The sequence below is a fragment of the Oncorhynchus clarkii genome, chromosome 9 (assembly GCF_045791955.1).
Source record: "Oncorhynchus clarkii lewisi isolate Uvic-CL-2024 chromosome 9, UVic_Ocla_1.0, whole genome shotgun sequence".
In the NCBI taxonomy this organism is placed as follows: Eukaryota; Metazoa; Chordata; class Actinopteri; order Salmoniformes; family Salmonidae; genus Oncorhynchus; species Oncorhynchus clarkii.
The window spans coordinates 59,095,902-59,122,227 of NC_092155.1; the positions used below are offsets into that span (position 1 = coordinate 59,095,902).

At 40.2% G+C, this 26,326-nt stretch overlaps 1 protein-coding gene and 1 pseudogene across 5 annotated transcripts; both read left to right on the forward strand.

The window, feature by feature from the left end:
• The first annotated feature begins 18 nt into the window (after positions 1 to 18).
• On the forward strand, positions 19 to 17,914 carry LOC139416633 (forkhead box protein P1-B-like). Of its 5 annotated transcripts, none has more exons than XM_071165546.1 (16): positions 19 to 183; positions 6,386 to 6,546; positions 10,231 to 10,356; positions 10,578 to 10,667; positions 10,805 to 10,931; positions 11,117 to 11,258; positions 11,364 to 11,471; positions 11,608 to 11,695; positions 11,809 to 11,892; positions 12,064 to 12,283; positions 12,417 to 12,475; positions 12,588 to 12,689; positions 12,845 to 12,972; positions 13,348 to 13,405; positions 16,852 to 16,934; positions 17,034 to 17,914. In XM_071165546.1, the coding sequence occupies exons 2-16, from the start codon at positions 6,400 to 6,402 to the stop codon at positions 17,188 to 17,190; spliced, it is 1,719 nt and encodes a 572-aa protein (XP_071021647.1). In that variant the 5' UTR covers positions 19 to 183; positions 6,386 to 6,399; the 3' UTR covers positions 17,191 to 17,914. The 5 variants fall into 5 exon arrangements, with proteins under 5 accessions (XP_071021647.1, XP_071021649.1, XP_071021648.1 ...); XM_071165548.1 differs by having other exon boundaries at positions 55 to 183; positions 16,855 to 16,934; XM_071165547.1 differs by lacking the exon at positions 19 to 183 and adding an exon at positions 3,910 to 3,994.
• A 3,470-nt stretch (positions 17,915 to 21,384) lies between these two features.
• Positions 21,385 to 24,176, forward strand: LOC139417578 (2-epi-5-epi-valiolone synthase-like; annotated as a pseudogene).
• The last annotated feature ends 2,150 nt before the right edge of the window (positions 24,177 to 26,326 follow it).

Sequence of the window (26,326 nt, forward strand, 5' to 3'; positions counted from 1 at the left end):
GTTTTTTGTTTGTTTTTTAATCCGGTGGCTGTGATGTCATCAAATGCACAGTCCAGTGTCAACTGTTTATCTGTGTTTGCTAACGGTGGTTGCTGAGTGAGTGTATTTCAATCGCTTCTTATCTTGCTCAACAAGACGTGCCAAATAGCTAGCTAGTAGCTCAGGCTACACATTGATGCCCCGGTAAGTAAATGGTAGAATGCTGTTATTGGATAGCAGATGCTATTTATTCATCTCGTTAGCTAGCCTAGTCAGCTACTAGCCAACATAGGCGGTAAACAACCACACCAACCCGTTGTTTAGCTAAATAACATTCACGTTGTACAACAACGACGAAGTGGCTTTTAACAGCGAGTTAACTAACCAATATGTTTGATGTTCTCTTGGATAGCTAGCTAAGGTTAACGAAAGGCAAGTTACCGAACAACATTGGCAATCTACGACTGCTAGCTGTTCGCTACATTTACTTGCTAGCTAACGTTAGCTTTAATACCAAATATGTATTTATAAATAAACCAAGATAGCTCACAGCCATACGTTAAAAATGGGAAGAAATGAGTCATAGTGGACAGAACAATAAAGGAGTTGGGCAGAGTCAAGCAACTATTAGTGAGTTCTTATTGGCGCGTTCTAGCATATATTTGCATATTTCCGTTAGGGAACGCCTACTCTGAAGTGCGCGTGCGCAATAACTCGATTCGCCTTTGCACTCCTGCATTTATTTATTTTTTTACTTTAGCAAAGGGTCAAGTTTACATACTGTTTGTAACATTATAGTTTTGGCAACAGAAAACGATTGAGTTCAAAAGTTTCAATGAAAAAATGTGCAGAATTTCGGCCAAAATCCATCTTGTTCCCTATTCCATCACTGCTGGCAACTAGGCTTCCTCTCACTACCAAATTTGGTAGTAAGTGGAACCGCCAAGCGGACGCTTCACATCTATACATCCGGTGTTTTATCCTGTTCGTTGTTCTGTGTTAATACTAGCTAGCTAACGTTAGCTAGAAAAGTACATTTCCATGGTCCGTAGTTATGTTGTAGATATTTTGCCGTCTTTAGCTAGATAACGTTAGCTAAAACAATGCATTTCCCAGTGTTGGAAAAAGTACTACAATTGTCATAAAAGATACCTTAATAGAAAATGACTCAAGTAAAAGTGAAATTTACCCAGTAAATTACAAATTGAGTAAAAGTCTAAAAGTATTTGGTTTTACATATACTTAAGTATCAAAAGTAAAAGTATAAATTATTCCAAATTCCTTATATTAAGCAAACCAGACGGCACAATAATATTATTTTTAAATGTATGCATAGCCAAGGGCACATTAACACTCAGACATCATTTAAAAACAGCATTTGTGTTTTGTAAGTCTACCAGATCATAGGCAGTAGGGATAACCAGGGATGTTCTCTTGATAAGTGTGTGAATTGGACCATTTTCCTATCCTACTATTCATTCAAAATGTTAAGAGTACTTTTGGGTGTCATGGAAAATGTATGGAGTAAAAAGTAGAATACAATTATTTACAAATGTAGTGAAGTTGCCTAGTTTAATAAAGGTACCAAAAGTAAAAGTTGTCAATATAAATAGTAAAGTACAGCTACCCCCAAAAACAACTTGAGTAGCACTTGAAATAATTTTTACTTAAGTACACCACTGGCATTTCCTTTTTTCTCGCTGTGAAATGCCCGCAATGCCCCATTTCAACAACACCAGCTAAGAACTTGTAGCCTCTTAAGACCAATTGACTGTCCCTCTTCTGTTACCATGTGTTTGGCAATCTGATTCATGGATGGATGTGGCCCCCATAAACTGGATGAATGTGGCCCCCACACATACTATACCCATAGCGTCTTGTGCCAAACCCGGAGTTTACTTATAACAACTGTAAAGAGTTTTCAGTTGGGCAGGTGTATGTCTGGCAGGTGTGCTGTCATTAAAGCATTCACATTAGATGTAATGCGCTGAAACGTTATCACCCCATGCTGTTTTGTATATTTTTGCATGGTTTCCAATGTAGTTATTTAGGCTAGAAGTTGCTACAGGATATGTGATTCTCCATACCCTTTACATGTTTGCTAATGGAAAGCCTCGCACAAGGAATTTTAACTAACCTGTTATTGATGATATTTTCTTAATTCTCAATTCTATGGAGAAAAAAATATATCTTAGAAATGTTCATGTCCAGTTGCAGGTGGTTCTACAAAAAACAGCAAAAACTCAGAAAGATATTAAATCCACATTTTGCACCTAGTGATGAGTTCCCTTGTCATTTTAATTCCAGACATCTTGCATTTCCCAACATCTTGTTGTATTTTTCATTTTCATTTTCATTGTTGGACATAAGACTGTAAAAAACATCAAGTGATTTTAATTTAAGAAATCTGTTCCCAAGTATTCCCACGGATAATAGAGAGACACGACGTGATCGTATTCAAATGTAAGCAAGGTTTGAAATGATTATGTTTTAGTCAAACTTTTTATCTGTTTGTGCTTCTTGCGGTCAATTTGTAATTATTTGTAATTATGTTCCGTCCCCCCAACCATCCACTCCACTCAAGAAGAATTCGCTCCACGACTGAATCTAATTGATGATCCCTGGCATACAGCATATTATGATCATGTAGGGACCAGTCAACCTGGCTGACAGAACAGATGCTTAATGTTATACTGCTGCTCAAGCTGATCCATAATAGAGTTTAATGGCTTTGAGTGGATATTCTTTTCAGAATCACTATCCTGTGGTGTCTCTCCCACAGCAACAAAGAAGATGATGATATAGGCCTAGTCTAGCATCATCCACCTTGTTTATGAAAATGGCAATAAAACTAAACTTCCTGCGGGTCAGCTATGCAAATGTTCAATGAAAACATTTGATTGAATTTCACATTTGCTTATTTCTATTTGCATTATCCGGTAATTGTTCCCCAGAGTGGTAAACTTAGCATGCAAGTGATTGATTAACACACATTCACTTATAAAGGATAGCCTTACAGTATGTAGGGCCCTATAATATCCACGTTGCAGAGAATGCGGACAGAATCACGGATTCCAGACATTAAAATGTAATTCAACAATATTCAAAAAGGTTTTGAACTTTGTAGGAAATCAACTAAATGTATTGAACTTATTTGACAATTCATTAATTTGCCCAAATTAATCATGTCATGAACAAAATGCATCAGTGATTTTTATTTTACTGCAACTTTCTGAAACGTGTGTGGGGGAGTGCGCATGTCTACACTTTGTGTAACTGTTAGCAATTATGCTAATGTATACCTTCTGGTAAAGATGGAAAAGCTTTTCCGAAAACCTTCTCAATTAGCCTGTTAGAATGATACCATGATTATATGCATCAATCCACAGGCCATTTGCTTAACAAACTCTGCAATCACATGAGCACTACAGAAACATCACTAACCAAAGGTCTCTTGCTGGTGCACACTTGCATTAAAGGTTAACTACACCCAAAAATAAAAATGTCTTCTATTTTTCCCAGACTTCCAAAGTGGTCACCTGATGTGGTTTAAACATTGTTGTGGACTTAAAACATCCAATGTTGCTTTTCCCACGCCTATGATTTTATAGTGCCCTACTAATGCTTTGGTGCAGGCATACAATGCCTTTTGTTTGTGGCTCTGAATTATAGTTTTGACTAAAAAGAGTGACAACTCCCAATGGAAACACAGGGGAAATGTTGATCCCCAAAAAGTAGCAAGGAGCTGAACATTAGACAATGCAATGTGCATTCAATAAAATTAACAGAATGTAGGTATTCATTGTGTATGCCTGGACAGACAGGAATTGCAGTGGGCATATGGTTTTCCCTTGTTCTATTTGCAGAGTGTTCGTGTTTATGCAAACAGGCGTACTCCTGCATTTTAAACCACAGCACCTGTTCATGTGTTCACAGTCCACATAGGCTACACACTTCTTACGCTACTGCTTTGAACTCAGTTGAACACCTACAGTGCTGTGCCTTTTCTGCCAAGGTAAGGATGGTGTACTATTGTAAAGATGTGCATAACAGTTGATTTGATATTTTGGCTAGAACCCCAAACTCTTGTTGATGATTGTTCTACTAATTTGACCTTTCTATAGTTTGCTTTGTTATAATTCTTAATGTGATTTTTCTTTCTCATTGATCTGTATTACAGATCTGTGGTAGGCTAGGCTCTATCTAAGAGTCAGGATTGAAATGCATTGTTGCATTGTGGTATAGACTAGGCCTATATTTTCGGTCCTGACTGTTGAAGTAGGTATTCAGAAGATTCCCCTCTACCCTAAAAACCTAATGTTTGTGTTGCTTGTCTGCTTTGCTAGCAGCACTGGATCCGACATTGGGAATGTTGAAGGGCATTAGGATGAAACACTGTTTTGTGTGCAAATACACCCTTGGCTGCTGTAGCCTAAAATAAACAGGAATCAGTTTTGCTGTGGAATGAAAAGGCCAGTAGGTACTGAAGTCAGACTTGATAGGCAATGCAATATTGTATCTAACAGTAGGTTAGCCTATGTTTCAGCTTGCTCCAGAAGTCGATAAGTCATAAATACATACATTTGATGAATCTACGTTTTCAGCTGAGGGGACATTTGCTGTTTATTTTAGCTGTGTTGCATTTGAGTCGAACGCTTCCCCAACTGTACACACGACCCTCCCTTTAATGCGGTATTGTGCTACCTGCCAGATCTGTTTATCGCACCACCTGGTTAATGTTAAATTGCTCCAGAAGGACGATATGTTTACTCATAAACACCGAACCAGGGTCCCTTTGTTTACCGTAGCCATGGCAGCAATCAGCTACTCAACAAATATCTTCGGTTTATGTTGGCAAGAGGGAAACTGTTGCCTTGATTAGTTAAAGCAGAGTAACATCTTGTCTTTCTCTGATCTGCAACAATATTGAAGATGTTTCTAAGATTGTCTTCAGTAAGAAACCGCATGTGGGCATTTCCATGTAAAAGGAACCATGAGCACTAATGTGAAGTTTGTAGGAGCATGTTAAATGAAAGCCTTCTATAAATTATAGTTAGACATTATTTGCCTTCTTTAAATGTAAGAAACATTGCCTTGTGCCTTGTAATTCTGTTACCAAAACTCCATATCTTTTAAGTTATTTTCTAATTTCTCTCCCTTATGAGAGAGGATAATGAACATTCACAGAAATAACAAGTAAAGACCGACCAATTAGTTAGTTTTTATTTGTTTATGAATTATTAAGTGATTAAAACACATAATTCTGTTACCAAATCAGTCACGTAATTACTGCAATTGAATTGGCTACAATTGGAAATCCTATTCACAAACCACAGCTGGGTCACCTGCTACTGTCCTTCCTTCCACTGGCATACTGTTCAGCTCATACCTTTTGTCTGGTGGTCAAAGCAAGACTGAAAACAGTCTGGTTATTTCTGTCTGTCTGTCTGTCTGTCTGTCTGTCTTTCAGTTAATGTCACCTCTTCTGATTCTTTCTACCAACTACCCACTTTCCATTTAGTGTAACAAGCATCCTCACCCACTGACCATCGGCCGATGGAAGTTGAAATTTGGTCAGTCCGCCCTGGCCGGACCAAATCTGAACCTTTCATAAGCTTCTATATTTCACAGGTTTGGACAAAACAGTACAGAAAAGTAGAGCACACTAGAGTGGAGTACAATATAATGTACTGAACATACCTACAGCACTCTACTGTGCTGTACTGTGGCGTCTAAACTTGTAAAACGAAGACGTCTGATTGTTTCAGATGTGGTCTTGTTTGGGGGCGGCGCTCATTACAATAATAGCTAGTGTGAAGCATTATACCCAAATATGCAAAATAAGGATATTGCATATTTCTACTTTTATGTACCTATTCAGGATACATCACCATGAAGAGAATGATATTCATGTCCATAATTATGCATTTCTGTATAGTACAGGTCAGGATGTAATTCCATTACCGGATGTAAATCCACTTCCCCTACTGTAGTTCAGTAACCAAAATATATTTTCAAACTCAAGGTGTCATGTAGCTGACACCCCATTCTTTCTGCAGACCTCTTTGAATCTTATTTCAGAGCTGATATTTAAGCTTTTTTGGAGAATGTGGTTGAACAAAACAACTGAGGGAGATTTTAACGTAATTCTGTTACCAAACTTTGCATCTACACAGTTTGTTCAGTAAATGTGTTTTTGTGAAATTTCTGTGTAAATTGTTCAAAGTAGTGCATGTAGTTATATGGGCAATCTGAATTCAAGCTTAATTCCGTTATCGTGGAATTGCCCATGTGCATATGTAATTGTTCCAACAAAAAAAATGTAGCCTAAAATCAGTATTGTGGAAAGTCACTGTGGATTTACATGAGGTTTACAGCGGCTCTCTTGTTCTTGTTCTGTTCTCAGGTCAGTGAGTCCAGATGCATGAGTCTGGGTCAGAACAGACAGCCTGCACCAGTCCAGCCAATCAGACGGAGAATGGGGACAGTGCTGAGAAGGATGATTGTCGGAGTGCTAAGCCACTAACTCCAGAGGGTTCTGGGGCTGACAGTCAGCAGCAAAACCAGGTTACCAAACGTATTTTATAAAGTGTGCCACATGCTTACTTTCCACAACTAAAGCATATGGGTTCTCAAATTGTCACATTTAGCATCTTTCTTTGTTTGTATGATAGGTAGGATATCTCTCACTGAACTTTGAGCCAACTGTAGTGCTGCAGACAGAGACTGCTGAGACACTTTGTGATTGGTGGAGAAGGATAGATCTGTGTTATTGGTTAGTTTTGTTTATGCACACAAGCACTTTGTCAGACTGCCAGACAGTGTAATGTTGTGCTCGGCTTACTGCTCTCTTTCTCCACCCTGCGTCTCTAACTGCCAAAGACGACCACTGTAAATGGAGTTGGTCAGGTTTGTCAGCTTTATTATTGTATTTTGGTCAACTAGCCTATTTCTACATGTAGATAGATAACGCTCTATGTTTACTGGTATATACATTGGTAGAATTTGCTGGATGAAAAGGACTACGTTAAAGTGAAACACTGGTCATCTGTGTAAACTAAGGACCAAGATAGTAATTGTGACTGTGTTAGTTAAAGTGAATTTGCATGTGTCACTACTACCTAACATATTTATAATGTTATTCTACTGTATAATCAAAGGTAATTTACTTAAATCATATGAAAATGTCCTTAGCTCTTTATTGCCTCTTCCTAGCATTTTTCTTACTCTGGTCTTGTAGATTATATTCCTTTGTGCATTGATGGTTTGTGTATGTCTCAGTTGAGTTTGTTAAAATACGGTTTGTTATAACTCAGTTCAGGGAGAGATTAAGTATAAGGGTCTGTTATATGAAAAGGGATTATATTTTCTGGGTTTCAGAAAAGGGATGTAACTTGTTTTTGGCAACATTAGTCATAGAGCACATACCTCTCTTTGAGGACTAGCCCAGTGTTTACATTGTCCTTCATGGGTATGTGGGTTTCTGTCACATCAACAATAATAATAACAAAAGATGTTTGGGCTGGTCTGCCCTGACGTCATGGAAACAAGGATTAGGTGCAGGATTAGGTTTTGCTGATGTTGTGCATACAAAAGATGAGCCTTTCCCATACCATATACAGTGACTAACTGGCCCTATCTGGCTCTCTGAAGTTTTTCTTCTTCTGTACTGCAGACTTTAAGTCCAGCTGATGCAATTATTTTACCTTCTGCTTTAAGTCATGTAAGCCATGAGTTTATCCTCAGTATCTGCTCCAGGGTATAGGTCTATAAGGATCTTGATGAGCATCAGAGCATGTTTAGTCCGTGTGGGAAAGGGCCATCTCCTTGGCAATCCACTGTTATTGTTAGCCTAGAGTGTATGTGACATCCTCCAGCAGTTTGTTTACTGGATCCCAAACAGAGCCAGCCTTAGTGGGAATTGTTTGTTTGTGGTTCAGACCTTAATTAAGGCCCTATTCCCACTAGGAGATATGAAGAAGACTCTAAGGAGCGGGGTGGCGAAAGAGAATTCAACTTTTCAATTCACATTACATCCTTGCCTTACCTTTCGTTGTGGCTGGCCACATGACAATCTTGCTCCGTAGTTCAAATTGACCGTAAATATCACAGCCACTAGCCAGAAAGCACAAACTATTCAACATTGACAAAAGTTTATTCTAAAACATATTACACTGTTGAATAATGCACCCAAACCATATTACACTGCAACAATTCACAAGCATGTATGTGCAGTCAATTTAAATTGTTTATTTTCTCGTCTGTAGGCTACACTCAAAACATTTTTAGCTTCAAGACAAAAGCACAGAGTTACTGCTAACAAAATGTCTTCATCAAGTAACGTTAGCATATCAAAAATGAATGATTTAACCCTCTCATATTATTATAAAGTACAGTAGGCCTACATTACAACATCACAACAAACCAGGCTTCATTTTGAACAATATCATGAAGATAATTGAATGTGGTAAAAGCGAATTGTGACAGGAAACGTGAGTATAACTGAATTCACCACGACAAGCTGTTTTATATGGAAGTCTATACCCGCCACCAAATTTGTTTAGTAAAAAGACTGATGATTTGTCAACGTGCACAATTAGTCTGTGCTTCAGTCTGACCAACTACAGCCTACTGACGACAACCACAGCTGCAGGTAGCCAGAGAAGCCTATGCGCTCTGATCCCATCTGGGCTTGGCCAGGGGAAACGTAATGTCATGTTTTTATAGCCTAAAATAGGCCCATTTATTTGTGTTCTGAGAAAGGGATTTTATATTCACACTTCGGGTGGCAAGGCAACCTACACTATATATACAAAAGTATATGGACATCCCTTCAAAATAGTGGATTCGGCTATTTCAGCCACACCCGTTGCTGACAGGTTTATAAAATCGAGCACACAGCTATGCAATCTCCATAGTCCAACATTGACTGTAGAATGGCCTTACTGAAGAGCTCAGTGACTTTCAACTTTCATAGGATGTCACCTTTAAGTGCTTTTATTGTGAAGTGGAAACGTCTAGGAGCAACAACGGCTCAGTCGCAAAGTGGTAGGCCACACAAGCTCATAGAACAGGATCTCCGAGTGCCCATGATTTTGGAATGAGATGTTCGACGAGCAGGTGTCCACATACTTTTGGTTATGTAGTGTAGGTCTTTTTAATCCAAAATGATTGACTGAAATGAATCAATCAATACAATAGTGATGACATGCTATATGAGTATCTACACGATGCAACCAGCCATACAGAGAGCTCAGCCCTGTTCGTTTTTGTCAAATTTTTAAACCATATGACTTAATAAATCTGGTCCCATCATAGCCCATATAAAACAGTTTATGAATGTTTTTTGATATTTTTTCTAGCTGATTTATGTCATACACTACAACTAGGGTCCAGAGTTGGTTAGATTAGCCTACTATCAGATCAATAATAACTCTGGGCCCCAGGAACCCCCAAGTTCCTGCAAGTACGCAAGTTTACATTTGAATATTATGTGTATCCGATGATATTTTTACAAAAAGTATTGTAAGTGTGAGGCTCTAAAATGCAATGCAGTTCTGTTTTTGCAAAACTTGCCATGCATCCCTGGCTTTGTATTCATTTTTTATCTATACTAAACAAAAATATAAACGAAACATGCAACAATTTCAAAGATTTTACTGAGTTACATTTCATATACAGAAATCAGTCAATTGAAATAAATAAATTGGGCCTTAATCTATGGATTTCACATGACTGGGCAGGGGTGCAGCCATGGGTGGGCCGGTGAGGGCATAGGCCCACCCAATGTGTAATGATCATGCTGTTTTAATCAACTTCTTGATATCTCTCACCTGTCAGGTGGATGGATTATCTTGGCAAAGGAGAAATGCTCACTAACAGGGATGTAAACACATTTGTGCACCAAATTTGAGAGAAATAATATTTTTGTGTGTATGGAACATTTATGGGATTTTTTTTATTTCTGCTCATGACGCATTGGACCAACACTTTACACATTGCATTTATATTTTTGTGCAGTGAATTTATTTGGCTTTAATTATTATGTTTACTGTAAACATCCCCAGAGCTGTGGGTGTTAGGCAGACAGGGAGGGGTAATTGCTGGATGCCTAGCAAAGGTTGTTCATATGTTTTGGTTTTAAAATGTTAAAAAAAACCACTTCAATGGTGTTGTTGGCATTTTGTTTTTCTGTAATTTTCCGGCATGGCTATGTCTAATCTGTGCTCATCTGTATTTGTGTGTTGGCAGGTTACAGTTTCAGTGTCTATGATGACCCCTCCGGTGGAGACTCCTCAGCAGACACAGCAGCAGGTCCTCAACCCACAGCAGATCCAGGCCCTGCTCCAGCAGCAGAAAGCACTCATGTTACACCAGGTAACTACATCATATTCACCACACAAATCTACATGTAAATGCTTTATTGTGTTCTGTTTCACAATTGTAATATTAGCAGGAATTTTTGTTAATTTCTCTGTACGTCACCTATTTTTCATGTGGATCTTCCAGTGAGATTCTGATGGCTTGAACGTGACCACTGTATTTCCTCATGACCTTCCATTAACTCAAGGTGTTTTTTCCTTCTTTTTTTTCTACAGCAACACATACAGGATCTCTGCCAGAAACAGCAGGACCAGTTCAACGCCCAGCTCCTACAGCAGAAGCATGCTGAGAAGTCAGGCCAAGAGGTAGGCCGACATACTTATTTTTTGTCATACGTCTGTATTTTGCTGTCATCTAAATGTTCCAAAGCGCTATATAAAATCAATGTATTATTATAGTATTGCTGAGGCCTCATGTGTACCTCTTCCCCACTCCCCTACAGCAGCTAGCTGCTCAGCACATGGCCATCCAGCAGCAGCTCCTGCAGGTCCAACAGCAGCACCTCCTTAGCCTCCAGAGACAGGGTCTCCTGTCTGTCCTGCCCTCCATGAGCCCCTCTGCAGCTCAGGGTAAGTGTCTACCCCCTCAGCCCCAACCCTAATCTAACATACCTTCCCCCATCAAGTATCTGCCCCATGCTTTGTTTGTTGTTGCTGTCCTCCTCCATGGCTGCAATGCAGCTACATTTGTTTTGGTTGTTTTTGGGCAAGAATATTATAGTTATTTGGCTGAATTACTTGTGTATTTCTCCTAGGTTTAATGAAAGGGTGTGAGAATGGCACCAGCCTGCTCTCTGGTGGTGAGAATCCAGCTACTCTTCAGAAGAACCTGCTCCACAGTCAGCATTCCACCACCAATGGGAATCATCCATCACAGATCCTAAAGAAGAAAGACAGGTGATTAGTCATTTCGGAACAGTGTTTATTCATTCTCATCTGTCCAACCTCTTCCGGAAGTGTTACATTGATGATATATATATATATATGTATGTCTCTCTGCAGTGGGCCTGTGGATAATCACACACAAAACACTCACCCTCTCTATGGACACGGCATGTGCAAATGGTCTGGCTGTGAGGCTGTCTTTGGAGACATTCAAGTTTTTCTCAAGTGAGTTTCTCCTCATCTATTCAATCTCTCAGAGAGACAAATTAAGGTCAATCTCTCTTACTATAATAGTAACACTGGGTTCTAGTGGCTTCTTCAGTGTTTTCTTGTTTTATAATAGAATGTGTTTTCCCCCCAGGCATCTGAACAGTGAACATACACTGGATGACAAGAGTACAGCACAGTGTAGAGTGCAGATGCAGGTTGTTCAGCAGCTAGAACTGCAGGTACACAGTAGACAAGACATTTGCTTAAATAAAGCCCATTCATTGTACAGTACCTTCTCACTGTAATCAACTTCACATGACATCTTTGTTGTTTTATCTTCTCCTCAATGAAGTTGAAAAAAGACAAAGAGCGTCTGCAAGCCATGATGTCTCACCTCAAATCCTCTGATCAAAAGTCCAAACCAGCAACCCCAACGGTAAGTCTCTGGAGTATTAAAGTGGGCATGTCTTAAATTCAAATCATGTTACTAACAGAGTAAGACGAGAATTAGCCACAATGGTAAAATAATCACCCTTCAAGTTTGCATTCCCTACAGCTGTGTTCTCTGTATTGCGTTTTAAATGAATCTTTACTTTTTATTTTCAAGGGGAATCTTGTGCCCAATGTCTCCTTCTCCCAGGTGACATTTCCCAAGGTGCTACCTTCCATGACCTTGTCTCAAAATGCCACTGCTCCTTCTACACCCCTGACACCACCCCCAACCTCCTCCTCTATCCTCCCTCCCCACACCCTGCTCACTGTGAGCCCTGGAAGGAGATGGTACTCAGACAGCAAGACCATGAAATACAGCAAAACCATGAATCAAGGTGAGTTAGCAGAGTGATGCTGAACCTAATGAGGGTAGTAGGGTACATTTTTTTGATACCTGTGGTAGTTTATCTACTTGAATGGCTTCAATCATTGATTTTAATAAAACACATTTTGTTAATTCCTTAACAGATATTGTTCAGAATAAAGAAGCTAGACCGCCATTTACATATGCAGCCCTAATAAGACAGGTAAGGAATATTTTATTTTATTTCACCCTGGTTTACCCTCCGATGACTAAATGTTAGCTATTCGTAAGGAGTGAGTCTATTGTTTGCTAATTGAATGTTTGCATTTTTCCAGGCAATATTTGAATCCCCCTATAAGCAGCTGACACTAAATGAAATCTACAATTGGTTCACGCGAACATTTTCCTATTTTAGACGCAACGCCGCAACATGGAAGGTATTTCGTTGTCTATTTAAAGGGTAATTTACATGTATATGAATACCCTTGTCCTACGTTTAGTTGCCATGCCATATTCATTACGTTTTTTTAGGAATGTTACATGGTATTAGATCAACTTGTATGGAATAATGTTCTTCTTTCTGACTCTGCAGAATGCAGTGAGACACAACCTCAGCCTCCACAAGTGTTTTGTGCGAGTGGAGAATGTAAAAGGAGCTGTGTGGACAGTTGATGAGATGGAGTTCCAGAGGAGAAGGCCCCAGAAGCCTGCTGGTGAAGGGTATGTTTAACATGCTCGGTATCTCCAGTAAAGCTCCATGTATGTCTCTGTTTCTCAACATGTTAAACCTGCATTTTTGTTGGTATTATACTAATACAAACCATGTAACTAAGTTTGGGCATGATCAGATTTTTCTCTAGAAAACCTGCAGAGCAATGTGCACATTGAGCTCACAGAAAAATCCAAACTAAATGGAATTCATATAATTGAATAGAACATCGGTCAATCAGTTGTTTAAAAAATATAAAATAACTGATATTTCGGTTATTCGCTCAGCACTAGTAACATAAATAAAAGTGTCTTGTGAGGATATGTTGTCCCTCTATTTTCCAGTGTGTGTTGAATAGATGAACATGTGTTTATTTGTAACTGCAGGTCTCTCAAGAGGGAGAACACTGACCATGGTCACTGCTCAGCTTTCCTTACTCCTAAGGTAAATGCTCTTTTGACAACTTTGAGTGCTAAACCCAGGACCGGCGTTAGGGGGCCTGGCCACATACTGTACCTCCTTTCCCGTCCAAATAAAATATTGAAATCTTGATAATTCATTGGGCCGAGAAGCGTGCCGACAGAAAGACTCATTCATCTTAGATAAGCATCCGAGTGAAACAGTTCCTCTCTGTCTCAGTATGTGTAGACTGTGTATCTGATGCTGTCTGGACAAAAACAATATGGCATGTCATACTATTTCTGTCCAGACAGCGTCAGATAGATGGTCTACATATAGTCAGACAGAGGAGTGCTGTTTCGCTTGCTCGGATGCTTTCTCCGGTGAGAGTTTCAGCAGAAAGGAAGAGGTGACACGAGGGCTCACTCTCGCCACAAACTCTGTCCAGAATAAGCCCAATGATATTCTGTCAGGCTTTCAAGAGCAGCTGTGATTACCTTTAATATTGATCAGCTTTAATATTGCAGATTGTAGCTTCCATCAATTTAATTGTCTGCATCATTTCCAATCGCTCATATATACAGTTTAAGTCGGAAGTTTACATACACTTAGGTTGGAGTCATTAAAACTAGTTTTTCAACCACCACAAATTTCTTGTTAACAAACTATAGTTTTGGCAAGTCGGTTAGGACATCTACTCTGTGCATGACACAAGTAATTTTTCCAACAATTGTTTACAGACAGAATATTTCACTTAAATTCACTGTATCACAATTCCAGTGGGTCAGAAGTTGACATACACTAAGTACCTTTAAACAGCTTGGAAAATTCCAGAAAATGATGTCATGGCTTCTGATAGGGTAATTGACATAATTTGAGTCAATTGGAGGTGTACCTGTGGATGTATTTCAAGGCCTACCTTCAAACTCCTTGACATCATGGGAAAATCCAAAGAAATCAGTCAAGATCTCAGAAAAAAATTGTAGACCTTCTCAAGTCTGGTTCATCTGCCTGAAGGTACCACATTCATCTGTACAAACAATATTACTTAAGTTTAAACACCATGGGACCACGGAGCCGCCATACCGCTCAGGAAGGAGATGCGTTCTGTCTCCTAGAGATGAACGTACTTTGATGCGAAAAGTGCAAATCAATCCTAGAACAACAGCAAAGGACCTTGTGAAGATGCTGGAGGAAACAGGTACAAAAGTATCTATATCCACAGTAAAACGAGTCCTATATCGACATAACCTGAAAGGCCGCCATTAAAAAGCCAGACTACGGTTTGCAACTGCACATAGGGACAAAGATTGTACTTTTTAGAGAAATGTCCTCTGGTCTGATGAAACAAAAATAGAACTGTTTGGCCATAATGACCATCGTTATTTTTCGAGGAAAAAGGGTGAGGCTTGTAAGCTGAAGAACACCATCCCAACCGTGAATCATGGGGGTGGCAGCATCACGTTGTGGGGGTGCTTTGCTGCAGGAGCCTCTGGTGCACTTCACAAAATAGATGGCATCATGAGGCAGAAAAATTATGTGTATATATTGAAGCAACATCTCAAGACATCAGTCAGGAAGTTAAAGCTTGGTCGCAAAGGGGTCTTCCAAATGGACAGTGACCCCAAGCATACTTCCAAAGTTGTGGCAAAATGACTTAAGGACAACAAAGTCAAGGTATTGGAGTGGCCGTCATAAAGCCCTGAACTCAATCCTATAGAAAATTTGTGGGCAGAATTGAAAAAGCGTGTGCGAGCAAGGCCTACAAACCTGACTCCGTTTCATCAGCTCTGTCAGGAGGAATGGGCCAAAATTCACCCAACTTATTGTGGGAAGCTTGTAGAAGGCTCCCCAAAACGTTTGACCCAAGTTCAACAATTTTAAAGGCAATGCTGCCAAATACTAATTTAGTGTATGTAGTAAACTTCTTACCCACTGGGAATGTAATGAAATAAATAAAAGCTGAAATAAATCATTCTCTCGACTATTATTCTGACATTTCACATTCTTAAAATAAGTGGTGATCCTAACTGACCTAAAACAGGGGATTTTTACTAGGATTAAATGTCAGGAATTGTGAAAAACTGAGTTTAAATGTATTTGGCTAAGGTGTAACTTCTGACTTCAACTGTATGTCACCAGTAGGTCTAGTGAATATACCGGCAATCCCTGTCATTTGGTTACATACATTTCTGTTAATGCATGTAATAATTTGTTGTTTACTATTCTCATTCTGAGTGGAAACATTATTAGCAGGTTGTGAACTCTGCAACACAAGTTTAGGTTTATTTCATAACCATAATTTAAGAGTTTTGTAAACTTTTTCATTGCCTTTTATTTGGAGTGCTTCATGTGAGCAATGAGCATGTCTGGTTTCTCTGTCCTGATAACGGTGAGGGAGCACGCGCCTGAGCACGCTAGTAGTAGGCCTACTTGGCCTGCTGTGTGCAAATGTAGGAAAGTGTCCATTTGATTTCTGATTGTCTTAACTCACCACGTCCACTACTAATAATAAACTGAGCTTCTCAGTAAACATTTTTTTTTTTACCTCACACAGTAAGGCCACGAAGCCTACAGCCATTGCAAATGATAGTAGTTCCTCACAGTATTTGAAAAATCTTTCCAACACTCCTGGCCTCGATAATCATCAAGCCTCGGTGTGAAAGAGCAAATATATCATGATCTGGTGACCCCATATATTCAGTGGAAACGTCATTTAAAAAAAACTGCTGTCTGTACGGTGCTCACTGGTACCGGAAACACTGAGGGCCCGGAATAGGCTAATTAAATAGAAAGGTAGGCATACAGGTGGAGTAGAGATGAAAATTCAAGTTCTTTCAATCGCATTCATCAGGATGTTTTTATTTGTCGGCTTTAGGTTTATCTATTTTACTTGGTTGACGATGGAAATTGTAGCCCTACTGCTGCATTGGCCTATAGGCTAGTTCCATGCACTAATTTCTTTAGCCGCCAATGGGCCACGGTGTATCAATGTGTCCATATGGCAGAGGCTGGTGTTCTTGCATTAGTTGAATTTTAACTTTTCGATTTTGATCATTTTAATTCAGATTTTTATGATTAACCACATGACAATGATTTTGAGAAATGAAAACGTTATCGAAATTAAACTGTTTCATGAAAATGTGCATACCGTATATACAAATAATCATAACTAGCATGCAGATAGTTTAAAAATGGTATGATAAATTGTTAGCTTCCCCAAACTTGAAACTCACGAGCTGCCTATGGTCTTTAACACCCATGAAAAAAAAATATTTGCAAGCGTGTGCGTGCACACATGGGAGGTCCCCTAAATATATATATTTATTAAAGGTGCCCGATGGAAATCAAATGCCCGTCCAACTTATTTGTTCTGGCACCGGCCCTTGATAAACCTATGGCGTGTCTTTTCAGGCTGAATGGCTAGAGAGTAGTATACCTCCATTCAACCCAGCCTCTATAGGAGCTCCCTTTTATGTTCTCTGTTCCAGCAGGAGGAGATGAATGCAGCTCTCTGGTATGGGAATGGATCCTACAGTGACAGCAGTGAAGAGCAGTACCCAATTCACCCTCTGTGAGTTCTATCACCATTCAAAACTAGATTTGATAGAGGAGAAATGTTTCATAATTCATTACAAGTACATTTCTTCCTTATCATTACTTTTCTTCTCAGCGTGAAAGAAGAGCTAATGGATGAGGAGGCATATGAGAATGTGCCCCATGACTGTTCAGAGACTGAGAGCTCTGATGAGCACAGCTCAGATGTGGACCAAGACGGCGGTAGCCCAGAGAGACCCAACCTGCAGTTGGCCCATGTGCCTTCGCAGTGAAAGGGACTGTTTTCAAACCTGTCACTCTCCACTGCAAGACTCCCACATTGGACAACTATGAAATATACCAAATTAATATAGAACTGCTTCATATCAAGTGGAAAAACACACATTTTCTGTTGAGGAAATAAATTACTATTTTATTTATTGAGGATATTTTGTCCTCGCTGTTGTATTGGGTTTTATCCACCTAGAGCTCACGTTGAAGACAAGAGCTGATGGCGGAACCTTTGTAACACCCCTTGTCCTCAAATAATGCATCCCTATCGGCTTATTGTGAGGCTGTACAACCAATGACGAAGCCCTATGGGGAGCTGGCTCAGTGACGCAGACATGTTTTTACATTTTCTTTCAAGAATGTGTATATCAATAACCAGAGCATTGGCAATATTTATATTCATGAAGATGAATCTTTGTTTTCTCCTCCTAATTAATTTTTATATGAGAGTACCAGACAACCACCAGATTGTAACAAGTTGTTTTGTTTGACATGATATCCTTGAGAATTGGTTACTTTTAAAGGGAGCTGTACACTGCCAAAAATATGATTTATGTGTAACTGATCTGTTGGGATATTATTATTTATGTAGCCTAATAATCGTATTTTTCCCCCCACTATCCCAAACATGGCTTTTTGGACTTATTTAGTGTTGTATCATACATTGCCATAGTTGTGCACTTAATGCTGTCTCTAATACATTCCATATAAAAAGTGTGTGGTGAATGTCTGGTTTGAAGCATTCATTATTGTGTTTATGTGCAGGTTTTGAGTTATGACCGGAGTTTGTTTTAACAGTGTGGTAATGGCCATACTTCAGTGGTCAATATAATGTGGATATCTAATGGTTGGCAGGCAATGGGAAGAAGACGTTGTTTGGCAGGAGAAGGTTCTACTGTAAATATACTCCCTTCATTCAGTTCAGACCACATCATCATCATCAACCAGCCTGGATGTGTGCACACTGCATAGAGATGAGTAGGTAACCTATAGTGGCATCTATATAGGCTCATACCGTGATAGCCTATCTGACTGAGGTCGTCAGAGTGATAAAATATACTTACAATTGACCAAAACTCATCCTGCCAAAACTTTTTACGCTGTCTGGTTGGCTATGGCTCGGATCCAGATGGGGGTGTGTCCTGTCCTGCCCGTTTACAGAGCACTGCGATCCAAGCTGCACTTCATCCACACGAGGATCCAGCAGCTTTACAAGGATTGGATGGTTCTGTCCCTTTGTGGACAATTTTAAAAAAAATTGTTAGCCTTTGTGAAGTTTTGTTTCAGGGAAAGTCAATTTGATTTACAATTAAGAATAAGTATCTTACCATAAATATGCATACGTGAAAGGAATGGGATATGATCTGCAAATATTATATAGGCGCATAGGTTATATTATTAGGTTGCATGGGCATGTGGTAATCTTATCAAACATTTTTAATACCTGAATCTTGAGAGAAAAAGCTTTGTTTTTAAAAATGGGTTATCTTCTATTTTTCTGGTTAGGGTCATTTTTGTATTTACTGGTTAATGGTCGAGCCAAGTATCATAGTGTGGAATTTATTTCCATTGCAAGAGTGCTTAAGCAAATGTGGTCCCATTCTACATTGACTGCTGCAGACTTGTATTCTGTAGGGGAGAGTGGGGTAAGTTCAGCCAAAATGTTAGTTGAGCCACCCCTTGTTTCTAAGAATCCATACATGAAATTAATCGTGTCACCAAATATTTAGGAAGAGTTCATCATTTCCTGGAGTCTGTGAAGGAAGAAACTACATGGAAAAAGTGGTAAGTAATTTGGGTTAAAAAAAATATTTTTCACAAAGGCAAATTCATTTGTGTTCTAGGTTTCATGATGCTTGTACAGTATCTAAACTAAAGTAGATCGTTTTAAGATTGTTTTATACATCATTTGGGGTCTCTAAGCTACAATATAAGGTCCTAAAGCTAGCATGAAAGTGCATCCTTGTAGCAGTGTGGACTAATGTAGTCAAAATTGTATAAAACCCCCTTAGATATTAATTTAGTGTCCTTTAAATTTAATTAGATCTACAATGACATTTTATTGATCTACCGGAATTTTAATTTAGAGATTCTGGTAAACTCTTTGTTCCTTTCATGTGTTCTACCAATTATTATTGAATTATTCACCATGGCAACCACTTGTTAGTATAAAAACTAAACGTATTTCTCAGTTTGGTTGGCTTTCGTGGAGATCGGACCATTTCCATTTGCAGGGATATTTGTCAGTTTTTGACCAAATAGCACATGTATGCTCTGTTTCATCATTAAACTCCTAGACTGGGCTTGTGTTTCTGTCATCACCCTTTTACCAGAGTGCTGTCCGTTATTCGTTTACTCCTAGTGGTCTATCCACACATTAGAGAGCACCAGACTCTGTTTTAAAAATATTTACCTTGGGGTAAGTTGAGCCCAATGGCCACCATACCCCATACAAATGACACTGAACAAAAATATAAACGCAACATGTAAAGTGTTGGTCCCTTGTCCCTCATGAACTGAAATAAAAGATCCCAGAATGTTCCATGCGCACAAAAAGCTTATTTATCTCAAATTGTGTGTACAAATGTATTTAGATCCCTGTTAGTGAGCGTTTCTCCTTTGCCAAGATAATCTATCCACCTGACAGGTGTGGTATATCAAGAAGCTGATTAAAAGGTTTGATCATTACACAGGTGCACCTTGTGCTTGGGACAATGACAGGCCACTCTAAAATATGCAGTTTTGTCACACAACACAATGCCACGGATGTCTCAAGTTTTGACAACGCATGCAATTGGCATGCTGACTGCAGGAATGTCCACCAGAGCTGTTGCCACATAATTTAATGTTAATTTCTCTACCATAAGCTGTCGTTTTAGAGAATTTGGCAGTATGTCCAACCAGCCTTACGACCGCAGGGCGAGCGGTTTGCTGATGTCATTGTTATGAACTGAGTGCCACATTCTGGCGGTGGGGATACGGTATGGGCAGGCGTAAGCTACGGGCGACGAACACAATTGGATTTTATTGATGGCATTTTCAATGCACAGAGATACTGTGACGAGATCCTGAGGCCCATTGTCGACCCATCAATCTGCCGCTATCACCTCACGTTTCCACATGACAATGCACGGCCCCATGTCACAAGGATGTTTACACAATTTATGGAAGCTGAAAGTGTCTCAGTTCTTCCATGGCCTACATACTCACCAGACATGTCACCCGTTCAGCATGTTTTAACTGTATGTAAATTGCCTTAGTATTGCTGGACCCCAACAAGAGTATTCGTTGCCCTGGCAATAAAATACAAATACAGAGTGAGGAGTAACTGAGTGCACACTACAGGAGAAAGGTGGAGAATTGGGACGCAGTACATATCCTTCCAAACTGTGTCCCATTCAGTAAATGAGGGCTTGCACTGACACGACGAGCCTGATAGTGGTACGAACCAACAAACAGAGTTCAGTCTGTTGCAAGTGAACTGGGCATGGAACAGACAGACTGGTGCACAGTCTCAGGAGGGATGGTTGTCAGCTGCTAAAATGTGAGTATCATTTACATGTTGTCTTTTTCGTGTGGAACAAATGGAAGGATTTATCACATCTAGTCATAAGCATGTCAAAATGATGATCTTGCTGAACAGCAGTGTAAAAAAGGGCAGTATACCTCTGTTTCCAAATCTTAGGAAACAATACATTATTTAATACTTTTGATTAGTGTTCATTTAAACTATATTTGTTATTTTAGAACAGGGCCTATTTCAATCTTATGAGATGCATCATTTTCTGTTGACTAAATGTGGGTCAGCAGTGTTTTTTTGTAGAGCGGTGACTTATTTACTGGAAGACAGAATCTCTTTCTATTTTGGGTGCAGCTGCCATTTCAGCTTGTGGTTCTGTAGGTGTACAGTAGACCAGGATACTGGAAGAGCTGTTTAACACTTTACATTTTGTCTGTACACTTTGCATCCCAACTACTGTTCTTGCTGATGGTGTACTTTTCATAATATTGTTTTCATTATTAAAGATTTGAGATGTTAAGTATTTATAGACAAGCCTGGCAAAAATAGTAAAGCTTATAAATCCATGGGTTGTAACTGATGGCAATTTTGTTACCATTCAGACGTGCCACTCTCTGACTGTTGTTGTGATCACTTACCATTTCTGCTGGCTCCTCAGCATCCAGAGCATCTCAATATGTCCTGGACAGTGGTCAGCTCCAATGTGTTCACCTACAGAGTGATCCAATGCCACAACCTGCTGGATGATGGGAACGACCCACTGCTGTGTGGTCATATAGAGGACCAGGAGGAGCTCAAGGCCATCAGAAGCAACACCAAGCGCATCGACGGCTTCATTGTCATTGATGAGACAGTCAATCAGCTATATGGCTCCCAGGTCACCAGGTACTTTGATGCCAGAAATGTTCTCTATAGGATCCTCTCACTGCCCACTACAGAGGAGAACAGGTCCATTAATGTTCTCTATAGGATCCTCCCACTGCCCACTACAGAGGAGAACAGGTCCATTAAATGTTCTCTATAGGATCCTCCCACTGCCCACTACAGAGGAGAACAGGTCAATTAAATGTTCTCTATGGGATCCTCCCACTGCCCACTACAGAGGAGAACAAGTCCATGGAGCACGTGACCAGGATTCTGGAGGAGGTCCACAAGTTTGGCATAGACAGGTGCTCTGAACCCCTCATTGCTATTGGAGCAGGGGTGTGCCTGGATGTGGTGGGCCTAGCTATTTTTTTCTACCGGAGAACAACCCCCTATATCCGTGTCCCGACCACCCTGCTCTTCTACATTGATGCCAGTGTGGGGGCTAAAACTGGAGTCAACTTTGTCAATGGAAAGAACAAGCTAGGGAGTTACATCCCCAGTCGCAATGTTTTTAGACTGTTCCTCGCAGGCAGGTTTCTATTGGGATGGCAGAAATGTTGATGGTACTCATCACAATATGTATGTGGGTTGAATATGTGTCAGCATTACAAACTGAGCATATCATCTTTCTAAAACGACTGAACACTGTTCTGTGCATTTCGAGACCTATCTGGACAACGGGACAAGCATCACTTAACAGCAAGATGTGGTTGTATTTGTCTGCTCTCTATTACATGTCTATTACACTCTTTACTAATCACGATTACTAATGAACAAACACTTTATACAAGCCTAAACCACCCCATTGGTAGTGTCTTACTTACATTGTGTTTCCAAACTCTGTATGGAGCTAATAAATCAGCTATGTCCATCATCCTTTGTGTTCTAGGTGGCCCTGATGATACACAGGGGCCTGTTTGAACTCCTAGAGACTGAAGGTGGGGACTTGCTGGACTCCAGCTTCCAGTCCTGTGACCAGAAGACCAGTGGCTGCTGTGACATGGAGGATGTTGCCACTACATCCCCACAGATTGCCATAGAAACCATGCTAGAGGAGTTGGCTCCCAACCTGTGGGAAGATGACCTGGACAGACTGGTGGACTTTGGCCACCTAGTCAGCCCTGAGCTACGAATGGTAAAACGTTTATCACTGAGTTAATATGGAAGGGATATGAAAGGATGGAGAAAACGGCATCAGGGAAGGTATGAATGCTCAGATATATTTTTGACAAGTGAAGAGACAATTTGGCAAATATGCATGCAGTATAACTTGACCTTCTTTGCAGAAAGTGCTGACTGTGCTGCTCCACGGGGAGGCGTGAACATCGACATGTCCTTCATGGTGTACGTGGCCCACCAGAAAGGGTTCCAGACGGAAGAGGAGAAGGCCTGGATCAGCCGCTGCATGATGGAGCTGGAGCTGCCTGTGTGGCACCAGGACTGCACTCTGGCCCTGGTGCAAGAGTCTTTAAACACTGCAGGGTCCCTGAGAATGCCTCTTCATACAGGACTGTGCTCTGCAGGTCTGGACATCTTTCCTTTAAAGGGGAAAGATATGTACCCATTGATTATTGAAGAATATAATTTATAAATGCCTCATGAGCTAAGTTCAACTGTCTTACCACATCAGAACCCAAAATATAAGCTTGTTTTACTCCTATTTTTGTAAACAAAATAAATGTAAACAAATAGCCTCAAAACATGGTTATATCAGTAATTGTAATGTCATTGATGGTCTGTTTTTGCAACAATAGCTTCCTCTTTGAATTTGAGAGTGGTTACATTTCTCCCACCCATCCCTCAGCTTTTTACCAAAATAGGGGTGGGGAGCCCACTTTGTTATTGTCTCAACTGCTGATTGACGCTTTCAGAACATCATCGAACTGCCTTTTTAAGTCAGAACATTCCTAGACATTCCATACAGTATGAGTTTTGGAATTTCCAAAACAAGTAAATGTATCCGATGGGGATGTGTGAAACTCAGTCCTCAGCCTGAAGTGTTCCTACTTTTGTCACAGAATAGCTAGCTTTTTGCGTGGCCTGACTGGTAAGACGCTTCGGGAGGACAGTCAAGTGTGCTAGCAAGACAGAGGTCCTGGGTTCGAGCCTCTGTGTGAGCTGAATCAGTAGGAAGTGGTGCTCGCTAAGCAAGCAACCAAGCAACGTGACATCTGTTAAAGATGGTGCCGCGACCTGGATCTGCAGTTGCGCTCAGCTCAACACTGGGGTCTCTGTGGAGTAAGTTTGAGGGGAGAATGTAGCACATGGGGATGTGTGAAACTCTCTCTTCGGTCTGAAGTGTCCCCACTTGTGTCCCGAATAGCTCGCTTTCCCTAGCTTTCCCTGTGGCGCGACTGGTATTACGCTTCGGTGGGGCAGTTAAAAGGCAGAGGTCCTGTGTTTGAGCGAATTAGGAGGAAGTGGTTCTCGCTAAGCAAGCAATGTTACAGTACGTCCGCTACACAAGCACATTTACTGTACAGTCTCATCTCTACAAAAATCTTCCATGACATCGGTGATGACATTCTGTGTCAGGCTTTCAAGAGCAGCTGTGATTACCTTTTGATATTGATCAACTTTAATATTGCAGATAGATTGTAGCTTTCATCAATATAATTGTCTGCATCATTTCCAATCTCCCATATATTTTTTTGTAACTATATATATACAGTTGAAGTCGGAAGTTTACGTACACTTAGGTTGGAGTCATTAAAACTTGTTTTTCAACCACTCCACAAATTTCATGTTAAGAAACTATAGTTTTGACAAGTTGGTTAGGACATCTACTTTATGCATGACACAAGTAATTTTTCCAACAATTGTTTACAGATGTCATGGCTTTAGAAGCTTCTGTTAGGCTAATTGACATCATTTGAGTGAATTGGAGGTGTACCTGTGGATGTATTTCAAGGCCTACCTTCAAACTCAGCGCCTCTTTGCTTGACATCATGGGAAAATCAAAAGAAATCTGCCAAGACCTCAGAAAAAAATGTAGACCTTCACAAGTCTCATTCATTCTTGGGAGCAATTTCCAAATGCCTGAAGGTATCACGTTCATCTGTACAAACAATACTACGCAAGTTTAAACACCATGGGTCCAGGAAGTCGTCATACCGCTCAGGAAGGAGACGTGTTCTGTCTCCTAGAGATGAACGTACTTTGGTGCAAAAAGTGCCAATCAATCCCAGAACAACAGCAAAGGACCTTGTGAGATGCTGGAGGAAAAAGTTACAAAAGTATCCATATCCACAGTAAAAACGAGTCCGATATCGACATAACCTGAAAGTCCACTGAGCAAGGAAGAAGACACTGCTCCAAAACCGCCATTTAAAAAATCCAGACTACAGTTTGCAACTGCACATGGGGACAAAGATCGAAAGGTTGTACTTTTTGGAGAAATTACTTCTGGTCTGATGAAACAAAAATAGAACTGTTTGACCATAATGACCATCATTAACTTTGGAGGAAAAAGGTGGATGCTTGCAAGCCGGAGAACACCATCCCAACCGTGAAGCACGGGGGTGGCAGCATCATGTTGTGGGGGTGCTTTGCTGTAGGAGGGACTGGTGAACTTCACAAAATAGATGGCATCATGAGGCAGGAAAATGACGTGGATATATTGAAGCAACATCTCAAGACATCAGTCAGGAAGTTAAAGCTTGACCTCAATCCTATGAAAAATGTGTGGGCAGAACTGAAAAAGCGTGTGCGAACAAGGAGGCTTACAAACCTGACTCAGTTACACCAGCTCTGTCAGTTTAAATGTATTTGGCTAAGGTGTATGTAAACTTCCGACTTCAACTGTGTGTGTGTGTGTGTGTGTGTGTGTGTGTGTGTGTGTGTGTGTGTGTGTGTGTGTGTGTGTGTGTGTGTGTAATATATATATATATACGTATATATTTACATATACAGTACCAATCAAAGGTTTGGACACATACTCATTCAAGGGTTTTTCTTTATTTGTGCTATTTTCTACATTGTACAATAATAGTGAAGACATCAAAACTATGTAGTATCCAAGAAAGTGTTAAACAAATCCAAATATATTTTAGATTTTAGATTCTTGTGGAGGCCAGGTCATCTGATGCATCACTCCATCCATCTCCTTCTTGGTCAAATAGCCTTAAGGTGTGTTGGGTCATTGTCCTGTTGAAAAACAAATGATAGTCCCACTAAGTGCAAACCAGATGGGATGGTGTATCGCTGCAGAATGCTGTGGTAGTCATGCTGGTGGTAGCCAAGTGTGCTTTTGAATTCTAAATAAATCACAGACAGAGTCACCAGCAACACACCCACACACCATCACACCTCCTCTTCCATGCTTCACGGTGGGAACCACACATGCGGAGATCATCCGTTCACCTGCTCTGTGTCTCACAAAGACACGGCGGTTGGAACCAAAAATCTCAAATTTGGACTCATCAGACCAAAGGACAGATCTCCACCGGTCTAATGTCCATTGCTCGTGTTTCTTTGCCCAAGCAAGTCTCTTCTTCTTATTGGTGTCTTTTAGTAATGGTTTCTTTGCAGCAATTCGACCATGAAGACCTGATTCGCACATTCTCTTCTGAACATTTGATGTTGAGATGTGTCTCTGTGAAGCATTTCTTTGGGCTGCATTTTCTGAGGCTGGTAACTCTAATGAACTTATTCTCTGCAGCAGAGGTAACTCTGGGTCTTCCTTTCCTGTGGTGGTCCTCATGACAGCCAGTTTCAGTGCTTGATGGTTTTTGTGACTGCACTTGAAGAAA

Coding starts and splice junctions, on each gene's coding strand:
- LOC139416633 (XM_071165546.1), top strand. CDS start 6,400: ATGCATGAGTCTGGGTCAGAACAGACAGCCTGCACCAGTCCAGCCAAT. Junction 10,357..10,577: donor AAGCACTCATGTTACACCAG/GTAACTACATCA, acceptor TTTTTTCTACAG/CAACACATACAGGATCTCTG. Junction 10,668..10,804: donor CTGAGAAGTCAGGCCAAGAG/GTAGGCCGACAT, acceptor ACTCCCCTACAG/CAGCTAGCTGCTCAGCACAT.